This window comes from Tauraco erythrolophus, chromosome 28 (assembly GCF_009769465.1).
Source record: "Tauraco erythrolophus isolate bTauEry1 chromosome 28, bTauEry1.pri, whole genome shotgun sequence".
Lineage (NCBI taxonomy): Eukaryota > Metazoa > Chordata > Aves > Musophagiformes > Musophagidae > Tauraco > Tauraco erythrolophus.
The window spans coordinates 6,110,441-6,124,181 of record NC_141492.1 but is presented as its reverse complement, the minus strand read 5'-3'; the positions used below and the strand labels follow the sequence as shown (position 1 = coordinate 6,124,181).

Genomic DNA, 13,741 nt, shown 5'->3' with positions numbered 1-13,741 from the left:
GAGGAGGCTCCGAGGAGGGCTAATGGCTGCTCCTGGGTCCCAGCTGCTGCTCTGCAGGCTCGGCCAGTCCAGGGATTTGCCGGCACAGGCAGTGACCCTGCTGCCATCGGGACCTGCAAGGGAGCTGCCCGCTCAGCCCAGCCCGGCTCCGTGGCGCCTGGGAGCTTCCAGCAGATCAGCCCAGGGCCAGACCCGCTCCCACCACCCGCCGCCTCTGCCAGGAGACGCTGCGGGCAGGCGGCCAGCAGCAGCCGTACGGGAACAGATCGTCTGCAAAAAAGCGCATCCGTCCCCGAGTAGCACCTCGGAGCAGGATCTCCGGCGGGTTTGTACCGTTTGCCTGAGCTCGCTGGCAGGGTTTGGGGCACGGGGCATGCCCTGCACAGCCCCTCTGGGGTGCAGTAAGACGGATGCTCAGGCTGGGTGGGATGCATGGCTTGCATCCCGCCAGCAGGTCCCTCCTGTGCTGCCCGGACCAGGACAGGGAGCAGGAGCTGCCTCCCCCAGGGCCACACAGAGCAAGAGCTGCCAAGAGGAAGGTGATGCTTTGCCAGCGGTCGGGCTACCGGCAACTTCCGCCTGCCCCTAACGCCCGAGTCTCCATGTGCTCAGCAAGGGGTCCCCAGGAGGGGCTGGCAAGGGGCCAGGCTGCAGCACCAGGAGTGACAGTGAGAGGAGCCCAGAGACCCAGAATTAAGGCTGACGCTTCGTCTCCAGCTCCTGCCGCCATGCCAAGTGGAGGTGCCCGCAGCACTGTTTAAGGACACTTCACCACCGTCCTCTTCAGGTGTCTCAGCCCCCCCCAGCAGTGCTCTGGGGATGGGAGGCCAGAAGAAGCAAGCCTCCTCCCCAGCAGAGGCTGGCTGGCTGCCAGGGCGACTGCACTGCTTACGGAGTGCCCAACAGCTGCTGGTGCTCCGTGGCTCCAGCACCACCACGGCCTCAGCCCCCCCTGAGCACCCCACCCTGCCCGGGGCGGGCGAGGGGCAGCCCCCAGCAAACAGCCGACCAAGGGCACGTCCTCCCCTGGCACAGGTGAGATAAATACTCGCGGAGCGGCAGTTCACCTGCTGCTCCTGCTCCTGCTCATTGCAGTGTTCTCACTTCACACCGATGTGCTCGATAAGATCAGCGATTACAGAAATCCCACACGGCAATTGGTTCGAGTTGGGAGCGGCGTGGGGGAAATTGGACTGAGCTGCAAATAGGAATTAATTAAAACCTGGCAGCGGAGAGATCTGAGGGTTGGAATATATATTTTTATGTATTGCCCAGTGTAACCTCTGGCTTTGTCGCGGTGCGAGGGGTGCCACAGGCTTCACTCAGTGTGGATGCGCCCGCTGCCGCCCGGGCCGTCGTGGGGCTCAGGGAGGGGACGTCGGCATGATGGGCCCTGGGCTGGGGCTCCCAGCGCTGCCCTGGCGCAGACGAGCGCGGCCGGTGGCATCTCCCCAGCGAGCTCAGCTGCTGGAGCTCCCTGCCCTCCCTGTTCTGTGCCTGGCAGCGGCCGTTATCTCTATTGCCATGGCAATGCCAGATGAGCTCCCTGCAGCGTGTCCGGCGCGGTCTCTGGGCACCGCCTCTGCCAGGCAGACTCGGCTGCGATGGCAGACATGGGCCCAGGCTTGGCTCGCATCCTGCTCCTGCCAAGCCCCACTGAGCCGGATGGCCCCGGAGTGGGCCGGGGCATGAGCACAGCCCCAACTGCTACTGCCCTGGGAGAGCGAGGGAGACAGAGACACGTCTCCTTGCCCGGGGCCTTGGCATCCGGGTGGGGAAGCAGAGGGAGAAATGGAGCTCCGCGCCAGCCGGCACCCGGGGCATTTCCCAGCCCTTTGCCGCCAGTGCTCCGGGTCCAGCCGGGTGCCCACGGACGCAGCAGGACCCTCGTGCAGCGCAGCCGCCCCGGGCTCAGCCAGAGCCGCCCCGCGTGGGTGCCCGCCCGCAGGCGCAGAGCGGGGATCGGCCCCAAATGCCATATCGATCGCGCCCGTCTGCGCTGATAGAAGTGTTTGCCAGCAGCTGCGAGCGTTTAACAAATCCTCCTGTCTGCTTTGTTTATGCCATTTTTTTCCCTCCCACCTGAGCCCGTCTGATGCTTCGGCCGTTGCAAACATTTTAAAGGCAGCATCCAAAACTGCCGCAGGCAGCTGGCGGAGAGCAGGTCGTCGAGGCAGAGGGGAGAGGCAGGAGAGACCCCCCGCCCTGCACAGCACCCTCTGCTCTCGCCCTTGCCCACCATAGCCTCGTGCTCCCCCGGCACAGTCCCGCACGCTCTGTGTGCCCGCTCCCGGCCGGAGCCAAGCCTGCGCCGGCTCCGGGGTTTTGCATTAATTCCTCCTCTGCCAGAGGAGATGGGGAGGGAGAGTCCGAGACGGCACTTCCCACCTGCTCACTGCCTTTCCCTGGCTACGGAGGCAGGATCTGGCCCCTGGCCCCAGGTCCTGGTTGGATTGCCAGCCTCAAAGTGGGAGAGCAAAGCTCAAACAGAAAAGCAAAATAGACGGAGCGTGTGGCCGGGGCTGGCGGTGACGGGCAGCGCTACCTGCCCTGGGGACAGCCCGGCACACGCTGCTTCCTCGGCGCTCGCTTTGAGTGAACCGCCAAGCGCCGCGGGGCTGACAAGGAGCCGCAGGTCTCCCTGCTCCCAGCGGGCCCCTGGGTCCCCCAGCCCGGGGGGTTCTGTCCCTCGGAGGAGCACAGACCGCCAGCTGGCACAGGACAACCAGTGCCCAGCCCAGGGTGCTGGAGTGCAGGAGCCCGGGGGCAGAGTGGGGGGCAATCGCTCTCCTCTGGCTTTCTCTCTCGCCTGATGTGACTACGAGGGATTGTGGGATTCAATTAAGTTCTGTTTTCCTCCCAGTAACAGTGGGAGTCTCTTCTCTCCGCTTTAAAGCAGACACACTGCCATGGAAGACGGATGCTCGCAATAAAGCACAGGAGCGTGCGTGCCGGGGAGGCTGATGCTCGCGTGCGGCCGGTGCCGCCTGGGGCGTGCTCACGGCTTCCCGGCCGCACACCCGCACACCTCTGCACGCCTGGTCCCGCACGCGGCACGTCCCGCGTGTGGCACATCCCGCCGGCCCAGCCTGGATGCCCAGAGCTGCGTGGCAGAATTGCTACGGGTACCCGGCAGGCCCCGGAGCAGGACCCCCCCACACAGCCCCCACGGCCCCAGCACGTCCTCGCCCCAGCGCGGCTGCAGCCAGCAACGGGCACGAGGCCGTTTCACCATCCGGTCCCACCGCGCTGGCTGGAGCCAGACCGCGGCCGGGGCTGCCCCCGCGTCTGCCCCGGGAGGTGGGGGCTTGTGAGGGCGGCTGCTGCCAAACCCGGGGTGCGCCTGCGCTTTGCAGAGCTGTCACCCCTCTGCAGGGCAGCGATGGCTGCCGGGTCTTGCCCCAGGCGAGAGCCAGAATTTCCCCCCGCCCGAGGTTTTTCCGTGTGCCCAATGGCCGGGTGCGGTTGGCTCTTTGCTGGCCCGGGCAATTGTGTCCTGGGGGTCCATCGCGCTCGAAGGTGGCCGGTTGCGCTCGCCAGCCGTGAGCCCATGGCAGGTGTCGGTTTGGCACCTCACGCCCCCCACGTGCTGCGGCACAGACTCTGGGAAATGCCCTGGCGGCTTCATGCGTGCCATGCCCAGCTCTGGCACCGGGCAGCCCCTGTGGCCCCTCGCCCCAGCGCCAGCACGGTGGGGGCTGCGGGCAGCAGACAGACATTCCCCCCACCCCACGCCCCCTGTGGAGCGCCCCCCCCCCCCCCGCCCCCGCCGCTGGACCCGGCGGCCGAGGGTTGCTAGGCAACGGGAAGATGCTTTTTCTGACCAAAACAGTAAATCGGTAGCCGGGTCGGGTGAGGGAGACACAGCTCGGGGGAAAACTCGGGGCTCCCCCAGACCCAACAGCACCCGAAAACCTGGAGAGGAGAACCAGCCGTGGCTGCCCCACTTGGCCAAAAGCTGCCCCTGCCCCAGCCCCCACGGAGCACCCCCTGAGCACCGGCTGGGGACAGCGCCCGGCCCTGGGAGTCCCCTGCCCAGCCGGGGGACGGGGCAGGGACAGGGTGTCCACACACGGGGATGGGACGGCCCTGCTGCCCCCCTCCCTGGGAAACCTTCCCAGGGGAGTCCCGGCCCCGCCACGCGCCCCGTATGAGATGGAGCCCCTCATTCACCCTCTCCCTCCCTCGCCGCTGCCGCACACGCAGCTGAATGAGCTCCAGGCGATTTTCTCAGAAGTTGAGTCCTCGCGTTGTGGGAACACAGGACTAAAAATAGCCGAGGTCTGTGTGCGCGTCTCGCCCAGGTGAATCTCGCTCTGCAGATGAGGGTGAAGCGGTGGCCGCTGCCTCCAGCTCCTCCGTGTCAGCCATGTCCCCTCTGCCTCAGTTTCCTGCACAGATCCGGACGCGTGCCATGCCGTCTCCCAGCACAACCCACGTGTGGCTGCACTGGCCTGGGGACCCCCGGCCAAAGAAACCCCCGTGCGGGGGAAAGCTCCCGGGGCTCGAGGGTCCCTCCGTGTGGGTGCTGCAGAGCTGCTCCGTCTCGGGCTCCCACCTGGCAGCCTCCAACGGCTGCACTTCACCCGGGCATCCTCCGTCCCAGGGACTGCGCTGTGGCAAGGGGACGTATCCTCCTGCTCCCCCCCAGCATCTTCCGATCCAGAGGCTCATCTCAGTCCGATCCCGGCCCTCCCAGGTCCAGCCCAGGGTGCAGAGAAGCAGTCACATTTCCTTCCCACAATGACTCGATTACAAATTCAGAGTTAAATCTTCCCCCACAAGACACCCCTCTCCACCCCTCTGACTGGTTCCAGTACTTCAAAACGTTGAACGCTTTCCAGGGATTTTTCGTGTGTTCAGGCTGACCCCATCCACTTTAGTTCAGACTAACTTAATCAGCCTCATTTTATTGCTAAGTGCTGTAGCTTTACACCTCTAGAAAAAACACAACTTAAATTCCTGGCACCTGCCAAGCTCTCGCCACGCTGCTTCTGTGCCCTGCGGGGGCAGGAGGAGGGAGGGTGGATCTGTTCAGGGCTCCTAGCCTTTATTTCTACCGAAAATGACAAATTATTAGAAGGGTGGAAATTAGAAAAATGGCATTTAGGTAACAGACAAACGTCCCTCTTTTCAGCAGCGTCTGGTTAAAAGCAGATTTGGAAATGGAAGGTGGGGGAAAACCAGGGTAATCAGCTGAATGCAGCAGGGCAGGGGGGACGCCCTGAGAGCAGCTCATCCAACACCCACGTCGCTCGTGCCACAGAGCACACGGGACGCGTGTCCCGGCAGCACCGCAGCGGGGCCATGGCGGGACAGAACCATCAGGCTTGTTTTCACACCAAAACGCTGCCGGAGCGAAGAGCACCGCTGCACGGGAGCTGGGGTTCGAGGGGAAAAGGGCTGCAAAGCTTAGAGACCGGCAAGGAGGGCTTCCACCCCTCGCTGCCATGGGGTCAGGGCTCAGCCATGCTCCAAAAAGCCTCCTGAGGGTCGCCTGGAGCTCAGAGCCCCCCAGCAGGGGCTCCAGCCCACGCAGCACAAAAACATCCTTATGTCCTTAATCACCAGCACTGCCAAGCCGGAGCCCAGGGGCCAGGCCGGCGGGGCCGGGGAGGAGGAGGAGGAGGAGAAAGGACCCCCACGGGAAGGGGCTCTCCCTCGCTGCGGCCCCATCCCCACGCAGGCAATGCCCCGGCTCGGCTCTGCCCCAGCCGTCTGCCCAGGATCCCATCTCTGCTCCACGCCCCCCCCTCCCGACTCTACGGCACAGGGAGCCAGTGGGAGGGTAACAGGGCCCAGGGGACACCCCAGCAGCGACAAGCAAAGGGAACACCTCGGGAAACAAAGGGCTGGGGCCCCACCTGCATCTGTTTTAGAAATTACTTTATTGCACTAAAAAGAGGAAGTCATCTGTAAACAAACATTCCATTCAGGTATTAATATATTTTTTCACTCCAAAAATGCATCATTAAATCCAGCCACAGAAATATCAAAGCAGGAACAGTAGAAAAGAGCTACAGGAGAGGAAGGACCCAGCCAGGCCACTGTCCTGCTCCCACGCCGCCCTCCCGCCCGTCACGGGAGCGGGGCTCACGGCAGCACGTCCCGGGGCTCGGTGGACAGCCGCGCTCCGCAAGCAGCCCTGGGACAGGTGGTGGGGGGGACAGCACAAGCCCCCAGGCCCTTGGGTCTCCCCCAGGGCCAGCCCCAACCCAAGGAGCAGCCCAGAGCCCTGTTCTCAGCATCCCCCTTCCCCAAACGCAAAGGCATACAGCTCGGCTCGGGGGGATGTGTCACTCCCCAGCCCTCTCAGAGCACCAAAAATCTTTGTCCAGCTCCTGTTCCCCCTTCCCTCGCAGCCGTCTGGGTGCCCCCCACTCCCAGTGACGCCTGGGGTCCCACCCCAGCGAGGGGTGCACGGGGCTCTTGGGCACAGCCAGTCAGGCAGGGTCCCCTCCCTTCCCCAGGGCAGGATGTTCACCCCCAGCCCAGGGACGTGGCCCATCTCCCTGTCCCACCCTCCCCAGAGCCCCCATCCGCTCCCGGGGCCAGCCTGGGCACTGGGGGCCAGGAGCATCCCCCGTGTTGGCTCCTGGGGGAGCGGTGGGAAGTCTCAGGTGAGAAATCCCCCGAGAAGGAGGGACGTGTCTGCTCCCTATGTCCTGCACCGTTTGTTTCAGCCACAAGCTCCAACAGCCACGATCACCCCGAATCGCCCCGACATGCAAACCCGGCGCTGTCAGGACCATGCCTCGCGCACCTGACACGTATTTACAGACAGAAGTAAAACACGCCGCGAAAGATCAGCCCCAGATATAAATAGCCAACACTGAAATCTGCCATCTGCTGCAAAGGACAAGGAAGGAACATCAACTGCCACCGACAGAGGTTAACACAGAGGGACACACGTGTGTGTGTGTGTCCACGCGTGCAGGGACAGGAGCACTGCGAATCCCGCTCCCTTCCGCAGGAACATGCAGAGCCCGATGCAACGGGTAACACCACAGCGAACGACAACAAGGCGTCTGTTTTATACACCCGCAGAAATGCCCCAGCTGGCATCTCCCCCGCTCCCAGTACCTCCAGCCGGTTGACCGGGGTGGCAGGGAGGGATGGGAAGGGGTGGGAGCCCCCACTCTGCCCCAGAGGAAAATTGCAGAACCAGACCAGCCCCTTCGGGGAGCCGGGTCCTGCCGGGCACAGGGGCTTCATGACCCCAGAGGACACGTCCCTCCCATCCGGCCGGTGCAGCTGCTCACAAGCCCCTGCAGGTGAGGAAGGGCAGAAGGCAGGGGAGCCTCAGCCCCAGCCTGCCTTCCTGCCCAGCAACACCCAGGGATGTCCCCAGTGCCAGCCAGACCACCCGCACCCAGGGAGGACAACTCCTGTCACCCCAGCTTTTGCCAGCAAGCACGTCTGCTGGGACACTGCCCAGGACCACCCATATGTCCAGGGCGAGGGGTGCCAGACCCCCATGGCAGTGCCAGCCAGCCCCTGGCATCTCCCTCCTGTGGGCAGAGACGGGCACAGGCAGCCTCCGATATTTGGGCAAACCCAAAGCCCTGAAGCTGTGGGAGCAGCTTCCCGCAGGGGCTCAGCAACAGGGAACACTGCTGAGGGTGAGCAGGGAGGGCGTCCCGGGAGGTTGCAGGTGTCGGACCAAGCTGACTTGCACATCTGTGCGGTCCTGCAGGGCTGGGAAGAGTCCAGGAAAGGCTCAAAATCTACAAGCCTGGCTCATCCCCCATGGTCACCTCCCTCGGCCCACTCTTGGGTCACCTCTGCAGTATTTTCTCTGCAGTTTCCAAGACTAGAAACTCGTCTCTTAAATTGAAGCCGAGATCAATGCTATCACCTGACTCCAGGAGCTAGGTCTTTGAGACAGGTGGCAGGAAGTGTGCTATGGAGATCTACCCACCTCCAACCTTTGTGCTGGGCAGCTGGAGACCACCGGCACCAGGGACGGAGGAGCCCAGCAGGTGACATCCATCCTTCCTGGTGGAGATGGGGCTGGTGGCTCCCCACTTCCCGCTGGGCTCCTGAAGATGCAGCCCCAGGAGGGAGCAGGGAGGGAGCTGAGGGGAGAGGCTGCAGCTGCCGGTCCTGCCAGCGCTGCCGCAGGAGGGCCGGTGCTGGCAGAGCCCCACAGCAGCGCTGCCCCCGGGACCCCCACGCTCTGCCACAGCCCCGTCCCTCCTCCAAGGGGCCCTTCCAAACCCTTCTCCAGTGAGGCCGGGGGACAGGGCCAGCCCCCCCACCTCGCCCCAGCCCCATGGGCAGACAGCTCCCTCCGGGGCTGGCAGCAAGCACCTACAGGCAGGACAGGAGGGTGGTGAGCGGCAGCTCCTTCTCCCCCAGCAGCGTGTCCCGCTTAAGGCTGCTGCCCTTGTTGACCACCTTGAGCTTCAGGGACATCTTCCTGGCGTGGCCGGGGCCCAGCCCATCGAAGAAGAAGTCCTCGTTGAAGATGGGGTTGCGGCTGTTCTTGACGATGGTGCTGCGCTGCTTCTGCAGCTTCCCGGGGTTGAGGCACAGCGAGACGCAGCAGTTGATGCTGCGCAGGTCGACAAGGGCATCGTAGAGGTCCTCGGCAGAGACGAGCCGCACACGTAGCCGGGCGTTGGAAGGGTCGTACTCAGCAGCCAGGCGCAGGCTCCCGCCCCGGCTGAGCCGCAGGTTGTGCTCCCGGTCACGGCCCGGCGGCAGGTCCAGGGGCAGGAGGGCGGCAGGCGGCTGCCCCCCGGCCGGGGCGCTCCTGGCACGGCGCTGGGCACTGGGGCTGGTGTCGGCTGAGCTATCATCGGTGGACAGCGAGCTGTTGCGGGCTACCGAGTGCTTCAGCTTGATCACCTTGGACTGGCTCTCCTGGCTGAAGATCTTCAGCAGGGAGACGGAGCGGGAGAGCAGTGGGGAGCCGAAGGGCGAGGACTCGGCCGAGGAGCACGTGTCGCTCTCGCCACCACTGAAGTAGCGGCCAGGGTGCATGAGGGCTGCGCCCAGGTCAGTAGGTGCCCGGGGCCCACTCTCACCGTTGAGTTTGGCTCTGCGCTGGGCACTGGGCGAGGTGGCCGGCGAGGGGCAGAGGCTGCTGTGCTCGCTGTGGAACAGTGACTCTTTGCGCCGCGTGTGGGGGCTCTCCACCAGCGTGGCAAAGCCGTAGGAGGTCTGCGCCTTGGGCACGTAGGGCAGTGACATGGCCGTCTGTGCCTGCGGGTCCGCGTTGGTGCCGAATTCCCCCTCGGCTGTCCAGTCCTCAGCACTCTCGATCTGGATGATGTGCCGGCCAGCAGCCCGCGACCGAGGACGGCTGGACGGACGGGGGCTGCGCGGAGGCTTGCGCCCGGCCAAGTCCTGCTCTGAGGCTGAGGGGCCCAGGGTGGGCGCTGCAGGGGGCTCAGGGCCCTCGGCAGGTGCCGCGCTCAGCTTAGGCGGGATGAAAAAGTCAGGGATCTTGTCGGGGGTGAGGACGTTGCTGTAGCGGGACCCCCGCGGGGACTCATCCGATCCCGAACCCCGGGCCCCGCCGTTCTCCGCCACACCGCGCAGCCGCTCCAGGAGCCACATGTTGCCGCCGGGTGCGGGGCTGGAAAAGACCCGAGGGGCAACGCTGTCACCGGGGTCGGGGCAACAGCAGGGGCAGACCGGAGCCGTCAGCCCGGAAGGCAACCGGCAGCACCGAGAGACGGGGACCCGCCAGCCCGCGGGTTGGGGACGGGAAAGCACCGGCCGCACAGAGGGACGCGGACCCGAGGGACGGGGACCCGAGGGACGCGACGGGGCGGCCGCGGCGCACGGGGAGCCGCTGCCGGACGCGACGCGACGCCCAAACCGACCGACCGACCGGCGCCGCCGCGAGCGGGAAGTTGCCGGGAGCCGCCGCACCTGGAGCGGAGCCGCCGCCGTCGCCGCAGCCCGGGCGGGGCGGGCGCGGACGCGCTTTTATACGGCGGCGGCGGCGGCGGCCCCGCTCCTTCCCCGCGCCGCCGCCGTAATCCTCCGAGCGCGGCGCCCCCGCATTTCCCCGCGCCGCGCCCGGCCGGACCGGGACCGAGCCGGGCCGAGCGGCCCCGGGCTGATGATGCTCGGGCGTGCGGGTGCGGGGGCCCGGCCCCGGGACACCCGGCCGTCTGCCCACGGGGGCGCCGGGGCTGGGATGGGACCGGGAGTGGGGGGACGCTGCGCCGGGAGCGGGAGGGCGGCAGCCCCGTGCCCCCCCCGCGCCCTCCCGCCCTGAGCGCGGCCGGGGGCCGAGGCCGGCGGGACGGAGCCGTGTCCCCCCCGCGCGCAGCCCGCTCTCCCCCCGAGCTCTCGAGCTCCTGCAGCGCTGAACAAAGCCCGCAGCACTCCAGGGCGGCTCGGAGCTCGAGGGCTCGCTGAGTGCGTTAAGTGGTTTAATATCGCGGCTGCAGGAGCCGAGGGGGGGGGGGGCAGTGCCGCATGTCACCGTCTCACCGGCACCTGGCGGGGACAGCGCTGGGGGCACCGGGAAAAACGTCGGGAGGATCCATGGGGCGTCACTGCAGGCCCCGGGGGGCAGGAGGGGGGCAGGACACTCAAACCGGGGTGACCCCAGCCCGGGTGCCGAGTGGGTTTATCGCCTTGGGGACAGGGGTGCACCGAGCAGGACAGTGGCACAGACGGGGACCAGCAGCTCTTCCTCCCTGGCTGATCCCTGCGGATGCCGTCAGGCTGCGGGGAAGGCGCCGTCATCCCACAGCAGTGCAGGGCTGGGAATAATCACCAGGAAGGAGAGCCTGGCGCGGCGAGCTCCTTCGGCAGGGGCTGCTGCAGCCGGGCAGCGGGTGCGAGAGGTGGGAGGGAGGTCTTGGCTCCCTCTGCATCCTGACTCCGAGCTGATAAAAAGAGATGGCCGGCCGTGCCAAGCCAGACCAAGGGCCAGCAGCCAGCTCCTGGAGAAGGTGGCAGGGGGGAAGGTCCCCAGGGCATGGGGGAACAACCCTCCTTCCTCTGGAAGCAGGTCACCCTCCCCTCTCCCTGCACCTCCCAAGTTCACCACATGCCCTCCACCAGCCATGCCCAGGCTTCTCCCAGCAGCAAGTGGGTACTCCCTGGCAGGGCAAGCACTCTGATTTACAGACTTTTTTGGCTTTTTTTTCATTGCTCTGCCCAGTGGGGAGCAGTGGCTCAGGCCAACTGCAGACCCTCACTGGCGGTGGGCCCCTTGGCACGGCTGCCCCTCACTGGCACAGGGGCAGACCTGGGAAAAGCTGCTGGGATCTTCTGAATGGGGCATATGGGGAGCAGGGACCAGCCAGGACCTGGAGAGGTCTGGGCAGAGGTGTCTCAGGGGCAGCAGTGGGGAAGGGAGATGGCCGTGTCCTGGCTGGACTCTGAGCTCTGCACTGCCAGGTGCTGAGTCCTGGGTCCCGCAGAGGGGAAGAGGGCAGATGGAGCCCGGGAAAGGAGGACAGGGCTCAGGGGAAGGGGAGGATGGTGAACAAAAGGCTGGTGTTTACCTTTCCTCCACCCTGCACAACGGTGGGTAAACAAGGTGCAGAAATGGTTGAGTTCCCTTGAGATAACAAAGAGCACTGGAACTGGGCCAGCCCTGCCTGCTCGGCTCGGGGCCAGCCGTCTCCGGGGCACGGAGGGGAGCAGGGTGCTTGGAGCTGCTTGCTGCCTGCACTGGGCTTGCCTGGGCTCAGTTCAGGGCAGGGCTTCCAGATTTGAGGCCGAAGAGGTGCTGCAGCCGTCAGGCAGAGATGCTGAGGTCCCGAATGCCCCAGTTCACAGTGATGGGACGACAGGAGATACCCCGTGCTCACGGCAGGAGCTGGCACGGGCGCTCACATCTCTGGCACCCCGAGGCCATGGTCTGTGCTGGGAGCATCCCTTCCTGGCAGCGCAGGCAGGGGCCGCAGCCAGCCCTGCTGCTGGCACGGGGCTGCCAGGAACCAACGCTTGCCTGCCGCACTGAGTTGCCACAGCCACTGTGTGGGTCAGGAGCTGCAGGAACTGAAGCAGAAACGGGCAGAGAAGAAACACTCGCAGGGCCAGCAGAAAACAAGGTTTCCAGGGCCTCCAAAACAGGCTCTGGACCATTGCCTGGCATGCTGCAGCGTGGAGCTGGGAGAGGTGCCTTTCCTTGCCTGCCTCCCCCTCATCCGGGGCTCTCCATGGATCCGAGCATCGCTGGATACCAGGAGGGGAGAGCTCTCGGGGCTCCAGAGCCACCTCCCCAGGCAGTGTGATGGGGAGCTGGACAAGGGCTGGGTGAGGTGGACGAGGATCCCTTGTGCTGGGCTGGAGGCTGCTGGAGGTGTGTGGTGCTCGGCAAGGCCTGGGCACAGACCACGGGCAAGCGACGCCAGGCTGGGCGCACTGGCAGGGCCAGGCAAGCTGGCAGAGCTGGGGACGCGGCTGGCACAGCCGGCAGCATGCTACCACCTGCTGGAAGCTGGGAAGGAGAGAGCCCCGCGAGGAGAAGGGGCTGGTGCTGGGACCCCCAGGATCCCAGGGCACGGGCTGACCCCCGCTGCAGCCCCTCTGGGGCAGGACCGCTGCTGCGTGGCTCCCAGCCCACCTCCCCCCGTGAGGTCTTGCCCTTGTGCCAGGTGGCCGTGGGGCACTGCACCATGGCAGGACCCTCTCGAGGAGAATCCCCACGCAGTGGCCCCGCACCCCATGGCCATTGGCACTGCTCACCAGCCTCAACCTAAGCAGTTAAACACCCAAAATAAATCCTCCACCGACCGTTCAGGCACTTTCGGCAGCACCCGGGGCTGGGCAGCAGCCGGGGAAAGGCTGGGCTGGAAGAAACTCCGAATTCTCGCTGCCTTTTCCTGCCGCTGCCAGTGAGGGAACTGCACAACGCTCTTTGCAGACGCGTTACTCCATGGCAAAAATAGCAGCCGAGGTGGAAGCGCCGTGTCCCTGCAGGTATTCAACATCAATGGAAAATTACACATTCATTACTGGGCTTTATTTAGGGGCTTATTTTATTCATCGACTCAGCCAGCACCCAGCCAGCCCGGCAGCCCTGTCGCGGGAGGGGCTGTCCCCAGCGATGGGCAGAGGGTGCCAGTGGTGCGGCAGCAGCACCAGGCACGCGGGGCAGAGCTGAGATGGGCTGGCGGCACCCACCTGGGTCAGGGTGAGCGGAGGGGACCAGGCAGAACCCTGGAGCCGGACAGTGCTGGGGCTGGTGCCGGACCTGCCAGGAGGCTGCTGCCCACCCAGCGCACACGCCTGGTGGTTCGTGGCCTGGCCACGCCGCCAGCACAGAAAGCCACCCGCCACTGGGCTGCCGCAGCGCTGGGGCAGCCTTTTCTCACCTCCACCCACTCCAGCCAAGAACCTTTCCTACGTGCTGGCCACACCACGCTGCTGGGAGCTGTGGCCAGGCCCACCACGAGGCTCTTGGTCCACCAGCCATCATGTTCATTAAGAGGTGACGAACGGCAGCTCAGCTCTGGGCTGCTCAGTGCCAACTCGGCTGCAGCAGGAGCTGGATGAGGCCTCGCCGGGAGGCTCGGAGGCAAGCAGCCGCATCCTGCCACCAGGCAGAGGCAGGAGGTGGGCCTGCAGCCAGCAGGAGGAGGCAGCGCAGGGAGATGCTGGGAGCAGGGAGGACCTGCTGTGCAGGACCAGTGCCCTGGGGCCAAGCCCTGGGTGCTGCAGCCCCCTCTGGTGCTGGGGGACACTGGAGGGGGTGGCCCGGGGAGGGGGGTGCAGAGATAAGTGCGGCCAGCCAGGACAGGGCAGGCTGCCACTGCCA

General features: G+C 65.8%; 1 protein-coding gene across 1 annotated transcript; it reads right to left on the bottom strand.

Moving 5' to 3' along the window:
- Nucleotides 1-8,313: 8,313 nt before the first annotated feature.
- Nucleotides 8,314-9,567, bottom strand: C2CD4C (C2 calcium dependent domain containing 4C). The gene has a single exon (XM_086627861.1). The coding sequence runs from the start codon at nt 9,565-9,567 to the stop codon at nt 8,314-8,316; it is 1,254 nt and encodes a 417-aa protein (XP_086483987.1).
- Nucleotides 9,568-13,741: the final 4,174 nt, after the last annotated feature.

Coding starts and splice junctions, on each gene's coding strand:
- C2CD4C (XM_086627861.1), bottom strand. CDS start 9,567: ATGTGGCTCCTGGAGCGGCTGCGCGGTGTGGCGGAGAACGGCGGGGCC.